Raw genomic sequence first — 23,960 nt, forward strand, 5'->3', positions numbered from 1 at the left:
TCGATCGGAATCGTTGAAGAATTTCTATGTTGGAGTTACTCGCTGTTCCCTATAGTTGGATCCCATAGCTCGAAACAGGAGGATCAGATTAATCCACAATTTTTCTTCCATACAGGCGTCTCGTAACGAGAGGACAATTTCTGATCAAAAGAAATTTCTAGTGCAGGATTTATTTATTCAGAAATATTAGAAACTAAAGTTTCCAATGATTTTTATCCTAAGTTTATCGATAGATGGATCTATTCACAGTGGATTAAGGAGAAAACGATGGTTATTTAACGTGAACTAAATTCGTAACACACGACTAATAATTTACAACTCGTAACAACTCGGCAACTCAACTCTCAGTTAACGACTAACTGTTAATTCGTCTTTCTCTTTAAGCTCTTTGTCTTTTCTCGTACCCCCACCACGTACGTGTTCCCTAGCTAGGATAAAACGCGTATACTAGGATAAAATAAATTTTAATCGACGATAGATAATTTTCTTTATTTATAGCTTTAGTTAGATTTTGATTCTCGAATTTCGATTGTTTTTTTTTTCTTTTCTTTTTTTAATCAATGTGCTGATGCGTAATATAAGATGCGCGATATAAGAACGTACGCGATAACAAGGAAGTTAGGTATAAGTTTCCAAACAGTATAAACAGGCTGTAAACCTAGAGTAGGTATTAATTAATTAATTCAGTAACTAACGAAGATGTAGTTACTGCTGAAGTGTACAGATTACGTCGTTGGGAGGCTTTCATCTTCGTTCCTTTTATATTCTCGTTCGTAGCACGTACGTCGTAACACGATGGTAGATTTATCGGAATATAAAATAAATAGCAATTAAGGCTAATGTTGCATCTAAGAATATAATTATAACCGTTGCAGTCTTCTCGTAAAATTGCTTATACCGAAGATACAGACAAATGAAAATTTTAATAATTATTATTAGAGCTTGTTCGACATTGCAATAACTAATCTCTCTAATCTCTATTTAAATATTCGGCACATACTGTAATTATAATTCAAATGACACGATGAAGATAAAAAATGTATAAATAATCATATCTCGATCTTAATAAAAGTGTAGATTAATTTTCCCAGAAGTTACATGTTATTAGTAAATGTATAAAAACAGTTCTCCTACGAGAAACCAGAATTTCACACGTTAATTTAGAGTGTTATTCCGGATAAAAAGTGTCTAATAAGCATATCGTGGTCTTGGTGCGATAAGAATTACTATTAATTAGCTTGGTAAAAATTGCCATCCTAGGGGGAAAAAGGTCTATAGAGCTACTTCTCATTGCGAGTAGTATGCAAGGTCATCTGTTCGAGTGGTTTCGTCTTATACGAAGACCAGAATCCGCTAAATACTAATTATACATTTATTTATATATTTTGGACGATATTATATTATATCGTTCAAGTTGTGCATTTTCTATAAAATGTACGTCTTAAAAATAGCGTCACCTTGCGCAAAATAAAATATTTCATTTCGTTCATCGTTTATCGTAAATGATTCGTACTTGGAATTTCCAATTTCATTTCATTGAATTATTCAAACGGTATTAAAAGCTGCAGTAGCTGAAATCTTAAACCTATTCCATACCTTATACCGGCGACGCAAGTAAAAGATTTTATCGTTTATTTTAGCATCTGATACGACCTACTCTATTGCAAATTTTACGAAGCACATGATCTTTATCGAAGAACAGAGGCAACCACTTTGATCTTCGCGTGAAACTCTACGAAGCTTCATAGACTTTTTCCACGGCTAGACATAGCCATAACTATCGAATGAAGGTAACAAACTAGCGCCCACATATTTCAGATAGATATCTCCAAATACTTTGTGACATTGCTCGGAACGAGATTACCTCGCCATCTTAAGTTTATGGAGATGAGATTTACCGTAGAACAAAGATTATGAAGTTAAATTGTATGAAGTTAAATTGACGAAGTAGCTTGGACAGAAAGAAAATTTTGGAAAAATTTATGGAGAAGTAATTTATGTTAAATATTAGCTTTCGTTCGACTATTGCACCGAGGAACGCGAGATTAAAAATCACGAAATTTCGTTTCCCTACTATCTCATCCATACGAAGCACAAGTATTTAAAGACACGATTTACATTGAAATAGATTTTATGTAACTACGTGTAGCATCGAAGCTAAAGATACAATCACCGATGACTATATTGAAAAATATCTTAATTGTTTGTGTGTACGCTTCGAAAATACTCAACTAATCTTCACTGTCACCCCACTGATCTCACTAAAGAAATAAAATAATCAAACTCGAAGATGGTATCCCGCTGGGGGTAGCTATCCACATGTTATTTAGCAATTAAGTTAAAAAAATTTACCAAATGTCCAGCTGGACAAATTGTAAAGTAGAAATTAAATAATAAAAAAAAATCTTCACTGAAATCTATCTGAGCTCCTACTATTCATACTATGGGTATACCATTTAGATAATATACTTTTCCTGACAATAGTATGATTAGAAGATAATTTGAAGCATCGAATAGAAAATAATAGTAAGAAATCTTCAAGCAAAGTACAAAGAGATGTACATTTCGTATTAATTCAAGCATCGAGCAATAAATAATAAGAAGAAGCCTTAAATAAAAATATTTAAAAAGTTACATAAGTATGGTATTAATCTCCTGGTCATTCTACACGTTCTCCTCAGAGCTTTATAAAAAGACAGCGACGAATTTCTTTCTTACGTTCATAAATCGAGCTCACCAGCAGCTAACACCATCTTTGTGTCAGCAACGTCGAGTGAAGCCCGATAAAAAGGGTTGACGACGAGGCACGAGGAGGATTATGAGAGGAGTAAGGAAGAAGAGCGGCAAAGACCTATTCATAGATCAGTGGCCCTTTCGAGAGTTCGACGAGAGAAAGAGGCCCGCTTCTAAGACAATGCTCCTATCTTTAGACGTTGCTTAAGACGTCGAAAGAGAAACGCGTGTCAGCGACACCTATCCCGATCAAGATAGAAAGAGAACTAGTAATCTGTCAGGACAACCGTTCCCTTTCCCTAACAAACCTTGTATAACCAGGAATTTCGTCGTCTACAAACACAAATGTATTTCTTTTACCTTCGGATATTGTCTTGTCGAGATATCGCGATTATATCTCGTCCGACGAGTCGAGTCGATACAGACGTATATGATTGGTACATTGGAACAATGGCTCGTATTCGCAACCTTTATATGCCGCGTCATAAATCTGAGAAGTCAAAACAAGTCCTAAGCCAACAATGACCCATGTAAATACGCGCCAGCAGCTAAAACTGCTATATGTAAGTCGTATGTAAATATATACATGCTACTTACCAGCTAAATGTTTGTTTACCTCTACCGGCTCGACTCGTTGGACAGACTATAGATTCGACGACATTCACAGCTCGTGAACTCTCGTATCATCAGATAAAAAGAATAATAAAGCAGATGGTAAAAACTATGACACACTATGCTCAGGCGTGAAACGGAACGAGGAACTTGATTCCCCTCTAACAGAACTCTCCCTCCTTATAGAATAATATAGAAAATAACACATCCTACCTTGTCCTTATTCTCCATCGTTCTCTTGGCTCTTCAAAAGTTCTTATCGGGCACTGCTTTCCGGTATAAACCAACGATCACCATGGCACACATGGGAACGATATAGACTCGAATTTTTCACTCATGGGAAACACTTTGTATGGAGAATGAAGCTACGACGGCAAACTATATTCCGTAGAATCAGAATTTGAACACACAAGGCTATTCCGCTCGTCGCAAACACGTACATCTGTCTCGACCGACCGAAACAAGAAGTAAATCTAACCGCCACACACGTTATACACGCTTCACACGTAGATGGGAAGATTTCCCCTCTACACCGCTGCGCTGCGTCGACCGTACTGTCGATTATCGACATCGTGAACCTTATCGATGGCGAGATCGATGTTTCTGCAAAGTACAACGCACAGCTCGACCGCGCAGCCGGTATTTCGGCGGTTTCAAACGAATTCCTAATATAGCCACTCTTGTCGTTTGTACGTATAATACCTCGATATTTTCCCTTTTATATTGCAATCATCAAATCAATATTATAACGATAAGTGGCACAAATGAAATTATAATTATCCAATTGTATCTTATTTATATCCTGTATTTCACGTAATGCACGAGTAGAATGTTATATATTTTAACGGTTTCTCCTTTAAGCTATGTAAAGACAGCGCGATGGAGATTCGCCTCATGAGACAGATGAGCTGTCTCGTACCGTCAAAAGCGACCGGGGCAAGCAAGCGAAGGAAGGTAGGTCGTTTTGCGCTCTTAACAAAGTCATTCAATACATACATACGTATGTCTAAATGAGGCAGGTAAGAAGCTGCGGGGTACCTTTGATCTCGTCAAAAGCCTCGCGAGTCTGGCTGCCGCTGTCTGTATCTACGTAGTTTTACATAAACTAAATGCTGTGCAACGTGTACCGTGTTGCAATACCAGAACATTCAAGTGATAAACCTATCGGATAGCGAAGTATTCGGATAATAGGAGTTCGTCGATGAGAGGTTCTACTGTATACGCAGGAATATCAACTATGGATCGTATCTCTCTGAGATAATTAACTGTTTCTCAAACAATGTAATCACTTCACGAGTTCGTGTATTCAACGTCTATACGTTGATTATCTTGAATAGTACTACTGTGACCCTGAACTATGTATCTACGCTGTTTGCAGCGCGAATCAAAATTAACGAATCGAAATCGGGCGCTTCGTCTTGGATATACTGATTAGAATTGATTAACCGAAATAGATATATTAAAAATAACGATACGATTAAGGAAATGCTTTCAGTGGAAAAGTAGTATAAACGTAGCTTTTCCAAAGAAAGAAACGGTCTACGGAATTGTTTGCATATTTGATAAAAAAGCAATTTTCCATAATAACGTGAACATGTAAATCTTGAAATTGATAATCGTAAAATTTTACAATCTGGTCTTTACATAGAGCGAATTCTATTTTTCAAAAATCATATAAATTGATTTTGTAAAATTACTGATATTACGTGGAAATTGGTAAAATTGATCGAACTCGTAGGAAATATCTCTCCTTAAATTTCTGCCGCGATCATGTTCACCTGTTCATGAATTTTCACCGTTACACTTGAAAAATGTAATATTCACTCGCAGAAGTAAGGTTGCGGCGGAGATAAAAGGAGAGAACCGAGGGAATGGAAAGAGAGGAGGAAAAGCCGCTTCTACAGGAAGCCACGTCGACTTTTCAAATTAAAAATAGAAACGTGGTATCGTTATAATTTCACGAAAACTGAAAATTTCAGTCGTCGTCGATGAACTGTAAAAAGCAACTTAAAATATGCCATAGAAGTATCACGGTCCGACAAATTGTTAAACTTTCTAATTATCAATATCAACCGCTCAGAGCTTATGATAACCAGCTAGTAGTTTCGAGCCATTGTCAGTTGCTCGTAACTTTGTTGCGATAATTAACAGTCGAATATACAATATGATTTTTTGAGAGTTCGTTAGCTGAAATGTAAACTTTATTGTCAGATACCATTTATTATTTGAAATTATAAAATGGCACGTGAGGCGATACCGCAGGCAAAAGCAAGAAGGGAGAAAGTTAGATAATAACAAGTCTGATCGCGTAACCGGATACGCACGATAATTCAGTAAATAAAACAAATATGCGCATTGCCATTTAAAAAATGATACGGCAATTAAAATTTTAATTAAATTAAACTCTATTAATTAAATGCGCAGCACATGCTTCGCGCTCGTGTCGCTTGCTAAAACATGGAATTCAATTAATAGTAAACCATAACAGTTCCCAAAATAATTTTACAAAATTCTATTCATTTTGATCACCGAGTTCCGAGATATAGAATGGCATTTGAAAATAATACAACAGGGCTCTCCTACTGGTTAGTACATTCGATAGGTGAAACGAATCACTGCTTTTCCCCTCTCTACGATTTCTTTTACCGTGTTCGTAAAGATACGAATTTGCATAAACGCCCGTAGTCTAATCAGTAGACATCTGCTATAAAATACAGAAAACGTTACGTCCTTACTCATAATTATCTTAACGAAATGAAGAAAAGGCTGGATGAGGAAAGTAGATAAAATACTGGAACAGGGGGGCCAATGGGAAATCACGTGGCAAGTGGCAGCTGTGCAGGTTTAAAGAGCAAATTAGTTATTCATTGGCCGCGGCAAATACCCGGAAATGAAATTATCTCGCTCCAATTGGCAATCGACGTTAGCAGACAAGAATATTGTACGTGGATGTGTATCTGAAATTTTCCTGCTATTAATTTATCGTCACGGAAGTGACGGAAGGTGTTCGAGAACCGTGAGGGATCGATAACCGTTATCCGCGGTTGTTACCATGGATACATCAAAGCTCATTCGTTAACGCTTGAAAATGATTAAGACGAGGCCACCTGCTTATTATGACCGCTTAATAAAATTCGCCGACCAACGGAGAAGTTTTTGATCCACGCGCTCATGTGCATGATCTTCTCCTCAAAGATCACATTATTGAAGCATAATTACTTTGTTGTAAGTTCGTACTATGGTATCATGGCACAGAATAGTATTACGAACGATTATTATAGAGAATTTTTACGTGTGCTATATTGTGTCATATTACATAGAAGATGTTGAAAGTTTGCTAGCATTGCAACGAGACAAGACTATCACGATTACATTGATAAAATATAAATTACATAAAATAGCTACATGAAACGTTTGAAAATTTTACTAACATTGTAACGAGACAGAACTGTCATGATTATACTGGTAAAATTTGAAACGAATCGAAAGACGTATGTAGAAATGACTCTAACAAATTTAATCTTCATTATCTTTCTTATTATCGTATCTTACTTCTAGTAACATACTTCTAGAGACATACGACCTATATGATCGAAAGGGTAACAATTTAATTGATTATAATTACACGTTGCGGATCGATCAAGCCATTCTATTACACTCAGTAGGAAGAAATTTCTTCGTCGTTAATCATGGTTAAGCTTTGTTGTTTATCGTAGATCAAATTCTTTTGCTAAACAATCTCGTTTTATTATAACATCACAATAACAATATTATAAAGGATTACTAATTAAATCGATGAAATTATCATTAGAATTGCCGCCTGTAGGACTGCAAAATTCTACTTAATCAATGTTTGCCAGCTTGTTATACAAATATTAAATACAAATGAATATTCAAGAAGATATATTATACAAGTCATTGTAACGTATTAAAGCGCCTATGTTCATTATGGTTTTAGACAAAGAAGAAGGTTTTCCTTGTTCTGGCAAACTTTCTCTGTTTAACGATGCTTAGCCCTTACATTTTCCTATGAATAGCAACGAGGAAGCCGTATATGAGCGTAGAGAAAATAACGATTTAGATTTCTTTGAATGGAAAGCGCAGAAAGTACGAGTAACGTAAAAGGTATCCTATGATTATAAAATTTCATTGTCAATTTAACATTAAGCTTCAGGAGATTTAGCGTCGCTTTAATTCTGTAAAAACGCTATCGTCTTTAAATCAGCGCTGTTTTACACGAGCCTAAGATACAAAGAACTCGCGTTAACAGAACTTTTCCTCGAATACCATTCTTTTCTTCTTAAGAAGCGAAAGAGAAAGGTTCGTTTAATCGCGATTAAACGTGGGTGAAGTCGACGTTTCATCAGCGTTCAATTCAAGTCGGTTCTTGAAGTTGGATGCGATTCTAATTTGCCTCGTTTTCCAAGCTGGCCCCCAGCTTTATTCCAGCATAATTTTCTTTCGCTACCATTTCCCTCGTATCGCGGAAAACACCTTCAAATTTTTTCTGTACCGACCGCCTGCGTCATCGACAGACAGAAATAAAGTCGCCCCCCAGGTGGGTGAATTTCAATGTACAAACAGCGGTGATTCGTATAAGACGAATGTTTGTTGGAGTTTCTAGTCGTTGAAACGTTGTTTAATAATTGCAGCGTGAAACGACAAGAAAAATAATATTGGATTGGGTGGACAGCTTTTAACGAGATTTAAGGAACATTCAAATAATAATAATTAGCATTTTAATTAATGCGATCTAAATTTCTATAATTTCAAATAGAGTTAATTACGGTATTGGCATTTCTTGTTCATTCAGCTGATCTTCATTTTGCCATTTATCTGATAGATTATATTAGATGATAATTAAATAGCGTTAAATTATGTTCTTCTTAAACGTCAAACTTTACTAGACAGTGAAAATCAATTGGAAATTTGTTGCCAGATATTCTACGCACGTTCGATAATACGCAATTAAACACGACATCGTTGATTATTCATGATACATATTGCACGTGAATTCGGAGCTTTTCCGAATTCGTTGAGAAAGCTGTTGGTCCCATGCAAGGTAGACGCGTTTGTTCAAATTCGACGTACTATATTTCTTCAGGTTCATGTTTGCGGGCACAGAAACGAATAATTTGGAGGCAGGTGGTAGATCTTGATCCTGTCGTTCTGTTCTCTCTTTAATAAATGAAAAGATGTCTACAAGTAAATAATACACGAACTCCACTAAACTTATCACCGAACCACCGAGGCAGAGTCCGAAGATTCCTCCGAAGGAAGCTGAAATTTATTCTCTTATTAAAATTCAGCTAAAGTTAAAAATATAAGAAATGCGATTAGTGCAATAATATGATTAATTTGCCTGTGATAAATTATAATTCACGTCGTGCTTTTAATATCGATTTGAATGACAGCTGGAGCGAGTAATACAATGGAATAATTTGTTCAAATACAATTTGTCATTATCGAATATAATATATGTATATAGATTAACGTTAGAATCGAATTTTGTTAACTACGTTCAAGGGAGAAAGAGCTTCTCAATTAACTTTCGGTTAACTTTTACTATTAAATATTGATATGCAAAATCGGAATGTACAACGTAATAATTTTGCAATTTCATCTTCAAAGTGAAGGAACTTTTCAACGCTAGAAAAATACGATTGTGTGGAAGATTACACGAAGCTCGCAGCACGCTTGATAAAATTACTTTCTGTTACTTTAAGCTGACCTCACCTTGCCGCATAAATAGATAAACGCGATTCAAAATATATATCTTGGTCATCACGATCTTAATCGCGAACTTTCAAAGAAAATTCCCTTATTCTCCCGTGCAAACTTTTTCATCGTCCCCTTCTTTTCCAATTGAACTTCTCCAACTCGTGCCTAGTTACGCGACAAAGTCAGCTTAATTTTACTTTATTCTCCTAGCCGTGCTTTCCTATTAGCTACTTATGCCAACGATCAGATAGTCTTAAAAAACGTAGAACGTGTGGATGACTTTCCGAGAAAGTCCTTCTTACCGAGAAGGCTGTCCCATCCCAAGATAGTTTGCTTCCGGTACTCGAGGTACGTGCCATCTCGAAAATACGCGTACAGAAACGAAGTACTCTGGATGTCTAGGCCACGTCTGTAAACGAACAAATTTTCTCCCCATAAACTCTTGTAGACAGAAGCTTGCATTTTCAAACATTTCGAAAATGTCTAACATAATCTGGCGCTGACAAAAGATCGCTAACAAAAGCTGCATTTCTGTTACGAGGGCAAGGAAATTTTTAAACAAAATTTCTAATCTTCCAAGGAGTTCTTTTAAATGTCAGACCGAAATGAGAAACCACGCGCATCGATAACAATTTCATCGTACTATACGTACATACGAGACGTATTTTAACACGAGAAAAATACAGCTAAGCGGAGAATGAGGACAGCAGGGTTAAAAAATATTTTGACTTACGCCAATTCGGAATCGTATCCTACGTTGTTCATTTGTATCGATTCAGAGACCACTTCGTAACTCTTATCGTTACATTGCGGAAGGCAACTGCAATCGTTGATATGCGCCGACTGTACCAGCGATAAACTTCCTGCTCAGAGAATGAAACAAAAATGTTAAACTTGAAAAATGACAAAATTCTTATAAAGCGATTAAAAATAATCTCTATTCGTTTCGTATTTTCGTAAAAATTATTTAAAAAAAAAAGTTGTTATTAAATTATTCTTTAAACGCGTTTCCTGAAAATCTTCTGCCATCTATTGGTTCGTTAATTTTCATTTTAGAGCGATACAGTCCATCTTAACACTGAATTTCGTGTACGAGGCGACTCCACAAAGTATGTTCCCTTAACAAATATCGCTGTTGCAACGCTACGATCGGAATTGCGCACACGCACCCCAATTTCCTTTGTTCATTGACAAGCCGTAATTGCCATTTGGAAACAATCGGATCGTGTTTACGGGTATTTGTTCGTTTTTCGCACGTTTGAAACAATAGAGCGGCCCGCGGACCGTGCAACGCGTTCTGAATAAAAGAAACGCCAACCCGGCAGCCATTCATCGTCGACTTCGTCAAGCGTATGAAGAACAAGCGACGCGTGATGCTACGACAAGACGTGTTGGCAATTTTAGCGACGATCGTGAAAACGTGCACGACCGTCCGTCCATCGATGACGATTTAGTGCGCACAGTCAGAGAACAAGTTCGTGGCAACAGACGAGTGGCGGCTGTCCTGTTTTTGCGTCCAGGCTTTCAGGACATAAATTAAAATATCGTACATAAGCACAGCGCAACAGCGGCTTAAATTTAAGTTACAATAATAATCTTACAAAAAATAAAAAATATAATAATGCATGGCTACGTCGTACCGTCGCGTATCGGTACTTTCGCCTGTACCACCCTACAATTAGAATTCAGCGTTTATTCTGGAAAAAGAATCATGTAAAAATAAAAAAAAAAATATGTAAAAAACCTGGAATTAATAAACAAAGATTTAAAAAAAAAAAAGACGCGTGGCGGCACTCGACAAGCCAAATACCACCACCGGGTTTGAATCCCGGCGACCAGAGTCCGATTTTTCTTCCACGCACCAAAAAATGGAAGAAAAATCAGCAGTACCCCGGCAGCGACATCTACAGCCCCTAGCGACAATTACTCCGGACGGGGCCCAGCAATTACAACTATCATGCCCGGACAATATATAACGCACGGCCACCTCAGACGATTTTCACAATGTCGTCGCTTTCCATTCGTTTGCCCACGAAGAGTAACCCGAAGAATCGTCCATTTTTCATCCACCGATTTTCGAACCGAATTTTGTACGAAGCCTACGACGAGACGTCGATCGCGGTAAATTTTGAAATTGAGACGACAACGAGCCTCTGCGAAATTTCCAACGAGTTGGCTGTACGCGCATTCGATGGGCGTTTCAAGTCGGCGATGAAACAGCTGCAAAAAGATTTGAGTGCGTGACATCGATCAGGTGTAAATATTTCTCATTTGTTTGAGAAACACCATGGACGTTGTTTCAGCATCCTTGAAATTTTCACCATTCGATCTTCGATGGCGTTTCAAAATCCGAATTCCTATTCTCAGTTTGATTCTCCTTACTACGAAGAGACAGTAAAATTACGTAGAATTGCGAATATTTGCAATTGTAAGCAGCATAACAAGTTTTTAATTCGCACCAAGTGCCTGGATATCCTACAGCTTCTCCAACGAAAGTTATTGAACATTCATTTTTACGATCGTATTTTATTTCCATTCGTGTGGAAATTAAAACACGTGGCTGAAACTCAATTTTTGCCATTTGCTTGTAAAAATACCGACGATTTAAATCGCGATACAACCAAGCACTCGCGATATTTAGCTGATACCGGTGCGTTTTAAGAATCGATTGCTGAACGATCGGTTCGCGTTCCTTTCGCCGATCGATATTTATACGAAACACATACAAAGTTGCATACCAGGTGACGTTGCAATACCAATAAGTGGGTGGCTCGTGGTATGACAAAGATTTATTCATTTTCAATGGGTCGTGATTTTGGATTATTGTCCCGCCACATCATTAACAGACAGACCACTGTGCATCGTCTGGAATTTCAGAAATTATGCTCATCATATGGGTGGCATCGTCCTACGATGCGAGGATACAGAAACTAGAACTCTGTTGCGACAAGTGTCTGACTAATGGCATGACCTGCGTACGAAAGCATTGGGTTGGCAACTAAGTGATTGCGGATTTTGTCAATACCACTTAATGACAAAATCCGTAATCACTTAGTCGTCAACCCAAAGGATGTGCAACTCTGCAGGCCTAAAAAAGTAAGGTAAATGTAGGATTTTTTTTCGCCTACGAGTATTAGTTAAAGGATCAAGATGTTTTTAGATAACCTTGAGCAACATCTTAGCTCTGGATTGGTATTTTTTTTTTTTTTTGTTACGTAAAATTACAAAATGACGGAGTGGTAGGACATCGTCTGCGGGATCTCGTTTACTTGTACCCAGCGGCGAATATGACTGGATGGTAGAAAGCAAAATATTTTTAACAGATTATCCTCGATGTAGCATACGATTTTTCCGTGACTTTAAAAAACACGAAAATAGCGTCTCCTTGAGAATAAAATTTTATTTTTCCCTGAAAAAGTCAACTTTAATTAACGTCTATTAAAAGAAATAAAAGAAGAAAAAAATGGATTAAGATATCGAGAAAATCATACGCTACAACGTAGATAATGTTACGCGGAATAATCTATAAAAGTTTCAAGTTAATCGGATAAGTTTCGAAGATCAACCGGCTGCAAAGTGGAAAAATCTAGTTTTGAGATAAACGCGTTTATAATTTTTAATTGATCTTTCGCTGAAATAAAAGAACGCACTCGTGTTCAGTGGCAAACGTATTCGTATAATTCGCGCGTTTTTCTAGAATTTCGAAATATTCTTTCACCGCAGTATTTTATACACGTCGAGCTTTAGAAAAATACAACAGGAAATTTCGCGCTTTCAAAGCCGACATAGTCGCACACAGCCTTTCTGAGGTCTTCTGACGTTTTGAAAATTAATTTCTGCCTCTTTTTGATAGCAGTTCGGAACTTATTTTCTGGATACGTCTCGTACTTTCGTTCAACTTCGATTAATTCGATACTAACAGGTGATAGAAAAGTAAATCGTAAATTAAACGAAATGATAAATTATAGAAAAGAGAGTGTTTAACGAACTTACTTCTACGGGATAAGATGCAATCCACGTCGGTCAAATAACAAGTACGAACGTTCGGATCTATTAAAAAACAGTAAACGAACAAAGGATATAATTTTTGTAGAGGGAATTTGATTTTATCAGGTTGATATTCTGCTATTCACTTTGTGCTCTATCCTCGATGAATTTTTTAATTTTTATATCATGAATTATGTATCACGATGAATTATGTATATCATAAATTAAATTTCTTTTGAGCTGTTTGGTCGTACGGGAAAGTTTGCTGAAAAGGTTTCCCGCCAATTTGCATCTTTATCGACATATAACTTTGAATTTTTGATACTCGGGCGTGTAACATTGAAATATTACTTGGCGAAAGGTACGATCTATGAAATTCAACGTTTCCTTCCGCGATTCTGCGTTCTACCGCTTAAAATTCGACGAAATTATTAATAATCGATAGCTTTAACAAAAGTTACGTCTAAAAATTACTCACGCTCGTCTGGAAAGAAAAAGGGTAAACATCCGCAGGAACCATAAATTCTCTGTTGTAAGCATTCCGAAATGCACGTTTGATAACTATATTTTCGTTCTCCGGCTATCTAAAAATAAGAAAACAAATTTCTTTTTATTATTATTGTCTTGTAAATTACATTGAAATGGTACAAAGTTTTAAAAATTCTATACACGCGTATTAAATTAAATTAAACGTTTCATAAAGAAAAATGATTAAAAATTAGCTATTTCACGTATATTACGAGAAATTTCTTCAATTCTAGTTAACGAGGATTCTCACTTTTAGTATTCTCTTCAGCTTGTCCGACTCGTTGATACAATTTTTATTTCACAATTGCATTTATTTTTTGGCCAACAATGTTTATGAAATATGTCCAGTACGTACGTTCGTGAACTTTCTTTTATGTTCTCGTTACACAACAGTTTTTGACGGAGCCGGCGCAAGGCAGGTTCAGAGCGTTTGCCGCGTTTTGAGATGCTCCGCGGTCTACGAAAATTACTCAATTAAAAAACACCGATTTTGATTAACTTTTTACAGAATGACGATACCATTGGCAGATGCGAGATATTCTTTTAGTGGCGATGATTCAGTTTTAAGGTTCACGTTGAAGGGAAACATCATCAAAGTTCAGCGTAACTCCATAAAGTTCCCGTATCCTGGAAACTACTTTAGATAAAAGAATCCAGGTGCTTTCAGAGAAATGTACTTTTTAGAGAAATTAAACTACATCGATAGTTTTTCCCAAAAGTCACACACGATTACAGATTTTGTACTTCTTTTGCCTCTTGGACGCGAAAAAATATTACTTGGATTTGTTTAAAAAGCTGCTTATGAGAAATGTATAATATGTAACAGCATTTGTAAATAAATAATTCCTCGTTGTAAAATTTAAGTGTAGGATTTGAACGTGTATTAAAAAGGTCTCGCAAAAGGTCACGCCGGCCCTGCTTTTTGAAGTTCTTATTTTTGTTTCGACAATGTTAATAGCGGCGGTGTTCAAGAAAGTCTAACACGGCGATCTCATTAAGCGCTGGGAAAATTCGACGGGAAATATTCACACAAAGTTCAAAGCAGAAAATATAAAATGTTATTTTTCTCTCAGAGAGATAACATTACTTAGTAATTAGTTTTAATATTAATTCTTAGTAGAAGCTTCCTTGCGATGTATTATCAATTTAAAAACCATGATATCACGCTACGTACGCGTACAATCACAAAATGCAAATATATCTATACTTTACTTCATACATTTATTATATGACATTCGAAATATACTTAAAAACATAGAAAATATTTCACTTTCCACGTTTCCCGTACAAAGTTCCTTTCGTCTGTCGCTGCTACTCGCGATCGCGTCATTTTCGTTATCAATTTCCAAACACCGAGATGAATAAATAAACGACGAACAATTATTGCAATTTAATATATTCGTTTCTTAATTATTTAATATTAATCTGTACGATATATAAATTGGTAAAATAAAAAGGTAATTGCTAAAATACGATGAACCGATGAAACGATGTACCGATAGATTTGTTTGATCACTGCGTACATCAATTGCCTCACGTACCTCACCATCGAACAAGCACATCCTTTTAGACAGAGGTATATTCTGAATATCCTTGGAGCTTTCTAATTTCGTGCCGGTCAGCGTCATCGACATTACGTGGCCCGGTTGCAGAGAGGCGGATTGTGCACCGATATCCGGGTAATCTAACGGATCGTGGATCAAAACCGTGGCACCTACAAATTGCCTCACCGAACTTTTGTAATTGTCAGCGTCGATGTTCAACGCCACCGCCAAGCCAATATCGCTTCCTGTTCCAGGCACGTGCTGAAGCAGAAGGTCCGTGTGTTTAACCTCTTCATTAATCCTTTCAGCTCGTTCGTGAACATTTGCCGAGTAATTATCAGACTATACGTTTACGTATTAATCATTGCAGACTATTACCAGTATGTTGTCAACACCCGGGAAAGAACTATTCGAATCTAATACGTCTAGTTCTTCAGAGTCCATCGTGATGTTCATTAACCAAGAATATTCGTCACTAGAAGCAATCGAACATGCGACATTAAATTTCCATGTTTATATCGGCGATGAGAATACAAAATTTCTGATAGGGAAAATTAATCGAGACAGAATATCGAAAGGAAATAAATAAATGGACAGAGACGTTTCGATGAAACTTTTTCTTTTTTATATTCCCGAACATGTATCAGCTACGTTCTATGTTTCGTTACCAGAAGCTTCTGTCAATTAGACGTAGGATTATAAAGAGCGCAGTTTCGATATAGGTAGAAACTTTCGGATTTTCGAATTTACCTGTAATCACCGACAAAATGGTAATTGAAGCCGCAACAGAAGCCTTCGTTCGACCTGACGGTTTTGAAAATTTTATTACAGTCGTAAAGTTGTCCCAACCAGCCGCATCTCACTAGCAACAAGTTACAAGGATGCATCAACTGTAACAAAGTGAAGATTATCGCGTTTGTCGAGGCAGCGAAAGGGCTGAGAGAATATGAAATTCTCGTTCGATGGAAACTGGAAACACTAGAAGAGAGAAAAATTCACAAATTTTCGAGGAACAAGCGTAATTAATGTTAGGTCATTCCATAAGTTCGTGCCGTTTTTCGAGCGGTTATATATATAATAAGATTGTTCACATATCTTTCAGTTTCGTGAAAAAATGTAATCCCCCTCTCGTTGTTCAACTTCTTCCCATTTTTCAAGTGCATCGGTCCCTTATCGCCGTATGTTTATAAACCGGCACATGAAATGTATACACAAAAGTCGGCACGAACTTATGGGATGACTTAATGTAATTCTTCGATGAGCTTATCCATCCATTTAGAACCGATTTAACGAGACAAATACTTTTGCCTGCTTGTTCTTCGTCGCTTTGTATCTCTCTCTCTTTCGTTTAAACAAGAAAGGAAAAAAGAACCAGCGAGCGCATCTTCTCCACGAGCCGGACGATTATTTTTTTCGATCAACGAGGCTAATGGAAGGATTTGTAGCGGCACATGAGTAGAGGACAATTCAAATCATGTTGTTTTGCCTCTGAGTATCAAGATCTTTAGGATACACGTAATGTAATAATAAATAAACTCCAGGCAAAACGATGTCAGAGTTCAGTTCCTAAAAGAGTTCAGTTATCGGTTATCAGTATTTATCAGCAATCCTATTTTGCAACTTATTATTATTTTGCAACAACAGCGAATATTGTCTGTATATTAATTTATTTAATTATTCGAAATATATTCGACGGTTTCAACAACGAGCAATCTCGTCTAATAAATCTCACGATGAAACATCCTCTACACGAGTCCTCTACGGATTTGTCAGAACGTAAGAACAACGTTATTCACCTCGAGCATAAGTCTCTCGACCGTGTAACCGAGGATGTCGAGGGCCCAGGACGCGGTTGCGTTATCGATCTCAATTTTGTCCGGTCGTATCAGTTTCATCAGCGAAGAGAACAATTTGTTGCTCATGTCACTGTCGAATCCATAATTCAGCCTATTGAGAGAAATTGTTTCTCAGAAATATATATCTGGCAGCTTGATTGCTCCGTTTCGTTTATTGGACGCGTGCGTGTACTACGTGTGAAATATGTTCGGCGAACATCATGCAGTCCATGTACGGGGTGTCCGAAAAGGTCGACAGGAAATTTACGATACGCGTTAATAAGAGGAAGCAGCAAGTGAAAAAGGAAGCTTCGTATATGGATTTATATCCGAAAATTCTTGGTGGAAAAACGACGAGGGTTCGAAGATTTCCAGACAATTTGTTCTTTGTATTCGTTATACGGATACACAGAGATAATTTTTAACGAGCAATTAGTTGGCCTTCCGGATCATCGGATCTAACTTCTGCGGACCTTTGTTTCGATGGATTCGCGCGTAACAGTTGGTTTATAAAAATGCGATAGAAACGGCGGACCAGCTTTTGGAAATGTGCGCAAAGTGGGTTTAGAAGTAGAAAATACAAGAATGGGAATATTTGAAAGAGTGGGACGAATGGAAGTCTGCATCGTTGCAGGGGAAAGAAATTTCGAATATTTATTGCAACTGTCTAAACGATTGATAACAGTTTTTGATCGCTCGCAACTATTAGATAAATCGTCGTCGAGTTTGTAGCAACTTTTTGTATCCACTTTACTTTATTAACACGCGATATAAGTTTGTCCTCGACCTTTTCGAACACTCTGCATATGTCTATCGGATTTCGTGTATCTCACACTTATCGTAGAAGCTAAAAACGCGCTCTACGTTGCGAAATTCTTTACATATCGATACAATTATCCTCATTAATGTATTTTTAGAAGTAGTTAAGAAAATTGAAACGTTCAACTGGCGAAAAACCTTGCGATAGAATTTGGATACAATAAGATTTTTAATTAATTTAAAGCTACCGATTGGAAGAACACAGTATAGATAGAACTACGAACGACGTTAAGTGTGTAGATTAACGCTAGAACTACCGATAGTTGAACGAAGCTATTTCCACCAAAACCAGTAAAAATGACTGGTCTTTAAAAAATACGCGATAATAGAATATTTTTATATTTATTGATTCATTACTTTCTTGCAGAAGGAATTTCATGTTATGTAGTACATTTTTTGTATTATTTGTTGAAGTAAGTACTTGAAGAAAAACTCTACATCTTTATTTATGTATATCTGTGACCTAGAGACTGCTATTACTCAGAAATATTCTAAATAGGGAGCGGTGCATATTATTGTATTGAGTATACATTATGTTTTGGGTTGCAAGGATTAGGAACAAAGAAACTAATAAACAGATTTCTATTTATGTTCTCTGTAACCTCTAGCCCAAGCTACAAGCTTAACTTTTTTGGTAATGTCCTTTTGCTGCAAATATATGAACGTGCTCCCTTCATTCCATTGTTTAGTAACACTAAGAGAGTAAGGATCTGAATCAGCATAAACTTGTACATTATATTTATACTTATACCTTTAATTATTTCAATATACTTTTCTATTACAAATTCATCCACTCGTTCTTCGATCAGTCAACCTCAGCCTCAACGTTATTAATCCATCTGGGACCATGATCCCTAACAAGGGTTGACACATTTATAGAATTGTAGATCCAATCATTTTGAGTGCTGTGGCATTTCTAGCGTTAGCATTTAGCGTTCTAGCGATCGCTAAAAGTTTGGAAAACGTGTGGGAGGTTGTACAAAACGAGGAAACTGATTAATTGGGCTTCGATAAACAGATTGCAGGATCCTTTTACACTTTGACAAGTACCATTCATTTTGACTACTATTGGTATAAGTAGCCTCGATACAAAATTATTTTCAGTTTGAATACATAAAAAAGAAAATAAAATTCGTTATATTATTCCTTTAGTTATCGTTGCGAAAGTCATTACATCATTGCGGAGAAAAAATATAACACGAAGTAGGAATTTTTAAATGAAATTGTAGAACTAATCAATTTGACTAATGTGGTAGTTGTAGTGTTAATAAACACAAGATACTTTTGTAGATGGAAAAATGTCAGGATTCGCACGATACTAAGGCGATGACAAGCTTTTATTTACAAACGCTTCGACGACACTATAATTTGATTGGGGCGACGATTGATTTGATGACACACGCGACGTAACGTTTCCTCGTCGCATGTAAATATCAATTAATTTCGTGTGAAATGTGTTATCTTGCGTAATGTAATTGTAGTAGCTCGTGACTATCAGACGATGCGGCAATAAATAAATAAATAATAATAACGATGTTAGGGGCGATATGGTATTATCGGGGAAGATGTTATCGAGTCGCGAACATTTCGTTATTAATGTTTTGAAAAGGACTGTGACGACATGCGCCGGTATTATTAATGCGTTACAATGAGTTCATTTTTACGTGTATTCACAGATCCTTGCAAGTTTTGTATAACGTTGCAACATCACATTTGCAAATTATACTGTTTTACTCAAATAGAATATTATTTCTGTTCGCGTAGGTATCAAAGTCCTACACAATAAACGTCGCTTTTCAAAGAGTGTCCGTTTCAATTATCTTAAGATTAAATTCATACTAAATATAACATCGCTTTCTATTTGCTAAAATATACTGAGAAAAACAAATTTGTCAAGCAGTCAAGCGCTATGTACTGTGAAAATTTGTAACACGTAACTTCTGACGCTAAATTCTGAAAATTTGTGCAACAAATTATACAACACAATCTACGATCTCAAGGATATTAAGAATGTGAAAGAATTTCGTGAGAAGGATTTAAGGCACACCTGTTAACGTACAAGCAGCTATGAACTACGATTTACTTACAATTTCTGCGCGATTTTATCAGCATGAGGTTTATAAACTTTGTTGTTGTTGCATATCGTGATACCTGGAAAATGTAAGTCCCTTATGGGGTTTGACGTGTCTATTATCGTCACCGTAGGATTGTTCGAATAATATTGCCACAAACGTAACATCAGCAATACGCAGAAGACGATCGCTGCCAAGCAGATCTACGCGTTAAACGAATGAAAGAAATTTTTGTATTTTTCATCGAGATTATTCGACGCGACAAGAAACGTGGACAAGAATGTTCCTCTTACCATGAGCCAAATTATTTTATGACATGCTGTCTCGCCTGTAACGATGTATCGAAAACCGTGCAACCCTGTGTTCTGGCAATAATTACGAAAAAATCGCTTTAAACTTTGTCCGATATTCAGTTGACTATCTGCATCGAAACAAATGAATATTTTAATTACAACGTGAATATTTATAAAAAAATTACATATACAAAAATACATGAAATATGCTAGATACGTTGCACACGTATTACAATATTTAGCCCTTAACGCTTTGACTTTTAATTGTAAATATCGACCGACAACTCCAACTTATTCTCATCGTCATAAAACAATCTTTATTCGTCTCAGAAGTAATAGAATTTTGATTACAATATTTATATTAACGCTTTGACTGCCACGTGGGTCATATACGACTCGTCAAGTTTTCCCCTGTGACGCCACGGTGGTCATTGGTAACCGGAGCGCTTGAACTTTTTACAATTGTAAAAATTGAATGAAAATTGACAGTTAGGGAATTTTTAATATAACCGAAAAATAGAAGATACTTTGAAATAAGAAATGCCCCATTGAACGATTAAACATTTTCATTAGAACATCGATAAAAAAAAATGAGAACGAATCTGGCATCCAACGGTGCACTGTGTTTGCGTCCATATCATTGAGGAGTAATCTACGAATATTATTATAAACACAGCTTAGAAAATAATCATAAACGCTGCTTTATAATCGTATAATTGAAGTTACAAGCGTGAACATACCTTACTGTTATATATAGAACGAGCAAATACCGTTTACTAATATCTTCTACACGTTTCAACGATATATTCCGCACGTTTTGCTTACAAAGAAACAACGAACGCGAGTGGTTTGTTGAAATAAACAAAGCCTCGTTACAATATGTCGCTATCAACTGTTACCAAGGTGCCACCACCAATGAGATAAACGGTCCATTGGAGAAGAATATTGTCTTACATCTTCAAGTTATTATTATTTCGCCATTATGTGCTTTGAATAATAAAAATACTCCCGTGGCGCCCTCTGCGAAACGTGTGATTTCGCCGTGGCAGTCAAAGTGTTAATTATAATTCAGTAACGTGTGGAATTTTTTAAAACATTGCAAACCGGGTTTGCGTTCACATATCTCACAGTAGAAAATTGTTCTTTTACTACATTACTTCCTTTCGATGAACAAACAAAACACTTTTTCTTTTTCCCTTTCGACAACTGATTTATCATATGCAGTTTCCCATCTAAACGTTGTTCCTTATGTGCTGCCTGCCATACACATTGCTGTTCCGAAAGTTACTTACGAGTTGACTTACCAATAATTTGATAAACTTGTAGATCTCCTGAGAAATCTTGTAAAGTATATAAACATTTATTACGCATGTTTCTAGTCGCCAAAAGAACAATTTCCCCCACCATTTCAACGATTTTATCAGGAAACAATATTTTGATGCATATTGATCGGCTTCATCTACAGTGCTTGAAAGGTACACTTTGCAGCGTTAAGGGTTAGAGGAGGAAACAAATCTCCGCATAGTTTTGGAATTTTTTGAATCATTCTTATCGAAATATGAATTTTTATATTCGTATCGGTATTTCAACGACGTCGAGATATTCACGCGGCGAACTATCGAAAGCGTGCAAATCGCTATTTTACGTAGAACCACTACATCGAACCATAATCACTTAATCGCCAATAGAAACACGAGATATTAAACGCAAAATCTGCCTCGTCTGGAATATTCTGCAGCGTACGGAGAAAAGAATGTAACGCGATCCGTGTTATCGTGTGTAACGTTTCGTACGATTTATTATCTTATTTTCGAAGGAACATAAATATGATGTAATACGTAGTGCTGATACATTGGTTATAGTAATTTATGTTCCATGTGGAATGGAGAGCACTCTACCGTGGGGAATCGTTGGGACAAATGAATTCGAAATGACGAGGGATGAAACAACGCGAACGATGTAATAGAATCGACAGACGAGAAAAAAGGTAGAGGAATAACGATGAAATTGGCTGGAGGAGAAAGCAATGGTAATATTGGCAGTGTGTGAACTCTTATACGAAGGAATAAAGAGACAACAAAATACTAATAGAAATACTAGAATACCAGAAAAAATAGAAATACTATATGTAATGTTGTAATAATCGACTATGTTGCGTAAAGTTACAACTACTTTACCATAAATCGAAATTACAATGAAATAATATCGTAAACGCGTACTCTTTAGCTTTTTCTTGTACCATCCACGGCTACCGTGACACTTAATCCTCATCTTATTACGCCGACGTTATACTTCTTCGACACTCGTCACGAATATTCCGTATATAACTTCTTTAACTTGTTCAACGCTCGTGGAAAACTGAGCCAGAACTAACAAAGGAATGAAGATGTCTATTCGCGATAATATCTAACTCGTTTGTACGTCGCGTTGATTTTATCGGCGGCCTTTAATTCCATTTTCTACCAATTTCGTCCCGTCAATTCCGCGAAACGTCATTACGATGACGTCCACTTTCAATTCGTAACCACTTAGGCAAATGATACGCGGCCGAGGGACCGGCAAGGTGACAAGCGATAGATCGATGTGTTCGATAATTAATTATTGAACGCAATTATAATATACGATTAGAAAGGTGAGGTAGCAAAAATTTACAGATTCGTTGTGAAATAACGAGCCTTGAATAATGCAAAATCTTGCAGAGGAATCGGACGAAAACGCTTGTAATTATCATAAATCGAAATATCGTACAAATTCCTTTCTTCCGAATCATGGACGACGAGTGGTCCGCCATATATTTTTCGTTCGTCGTAGCACGTCGCAGAGGGCGTAAGAAACACTCGGTTTCTTTTCCAGGTCGGTATTTCCATTTATGGATATTTCAGAACCCGAGACACAAAATTCCACTTGATCAGCTAGCTGTTGCGATTTCTTCGAAAAACGTGTACCTAAAACGTGTGGCAAAAAGTAAGCGACAACGAGTATACAAGACACAAAATATTGCCACTTTTGCATGACGATTATACTCGCCACAAACAGCTAGCTGGTCAACGTCACGTTTGTTCTGTTCTTAGTGAATGATCTGTACCAATCGTCCGTGGTAAAATTTACATCGGTCTATCGACAGTCGATCCATTCGTCTGTTATTTTGTCAACGGTTATCGGTAATGGTTAGTTTATCATGGACGCGATACAGGATAGACCTGACCTCTTATGGTACTTCGTAACACCATCGACGAGCGATACAACCGTGGAAATATCAATTGCGCGAAGGAAGAGGTCTTGTTACGCCTTTTACGATTTAAAGTCACGAACGATATCGTGTTCAATGCGATCACGATCGAAGAATAAAGTTTGAGATAGACGCGAAAAGCGTTCGATAGAACTGAAACGATTTTCACGAACGAGCAGTCGGTAAGAACAAATTGAACTTTACCTTGTACCGGTCGTTTCTATCGAAAGTTTGAATTTCGGCTAATACGTTGGTCTGTAAATTAATGATGCATTTACACTACGGCTAGAAGCCCGTAGATTCCACGGAATCATAGTAATGCTAGCGAATTACTCACTTCGTTAACTTCCATGAAACCGTGGTAGACGGCCGGTACTAATTTAGATTTGATACGCCGCCAGTCAAATAACGACGCGATTACAGTTTCGCTCGATACGTTAATCGACGCGTGAACGGTTATCCACGTTCGTTCGTTTGCGCAGATTTACTCGACGAGTATCTCAACGAATCGCTCGTATTTTCTACGCGATTGAATTATCGCTGATCGATGATGGACGGTAGTCTCCTCTTCGCACGTCTCACGAACT

At 36.9% G+C, this 23,960-nt stretch overlaps 1 protein-coding gene across 3 annotated transcripts; it reads right to left on the reverse strand.

Annotated features, from left to right (window-relative positions):
* Positions 1 to 6,617: 6,617 nt before the first annotated feature.
* Positions 6,618 to 22,593, reverse strand: LOC100647779 (pickpocket protein 28). Of its 3 annotated transcripts, none has more exons than XM_020865003.2 (12): positions 22,364 to 22,591; positions 20,145 to 20,272; positions 19,867 to 20,054; positions 16,922 to 17,072; positions 15,876 to 16,015; positions 15,504 to 15,600; positions 15,123 to 15,386; positions 13,532 to 13,637; positions 13,060 to 13,116; positions 9,800 to 9,929; positions 9,369 to 9,475; positions 6,618 to 8,625 (listed from the first exon to the last, which is right to left on the reverse strand). In XM_020865003.2, the coding sequence occupies exons 1-12, from the start codon at positions 22,413 to 22,415 to the stop codon at positions 8,333 to 8,335; spliced, it is 1,713 nt and encodes a 570-aa protein (XP_020720662.1). In that variant the 5' UTR covers positions 22,416 to 22,591; the 3' UTR covers positions 6,618 to 8,332. The 3 variants fall into 3 exon arrangements, with proteins under 3 accessions (XP_020720662.1, XP_020720661.2, XP_048265144.1); XM_020865002.2 differs by lacking the exon at positions 22,364 to 22,591 and adding an exon at positions 21,449 to 22,230; XM_048409187.1 differs by lacking the exons at positions 19,867 to 20,054; positions 20,145 to 20,272 and having other exon boundaries at positions 22,364 to 22,593.
* Positions 22,594 to 23,960: the final 1,367 nt, after the last annotated feature.

Source organism: Bombus terrestris, chromosome 10 (assembly GCF_910591885.1).
Source record: "Bombus terrestris chromosome 10, iyBomTerr1.2, whole genome shotgun sequence".
Taxonomy (NCBI): Eukaryota; Metazoa; Arthropoda; class Insecta; order Hymenoptera; family Apidae; genus Bombus; species Bombus terrestris.

What these genes read in the sequence shown, in the direction of transcription:
- LOC100647779 (XM_020865002.2), bottom strand. Translation starts at nt 21,551, where the DNA reads ATGGTGGGGGAAATTGTTCTTTTGGCGACTAGAAACATGCGTAATAAA. An exon ending in TGTGCTTGTTCGATGGTGAG is followed by an intron (nt 13,638 to 15,122) that starts GTACGTGAGGCA and finishes TCTTATTTTTAG; the next exon opens with ATAGCCGGAGAACGAAAATA. An exon ending in CTTTTTCTTTCCAGACGAGC is followed by an intron (nt 13,117 to 13,531) that starts GTGAGTAATTTT and finishes GTTTTTTAATAG; the next exon opens with ATCCGAACGTTCGTACTTGT.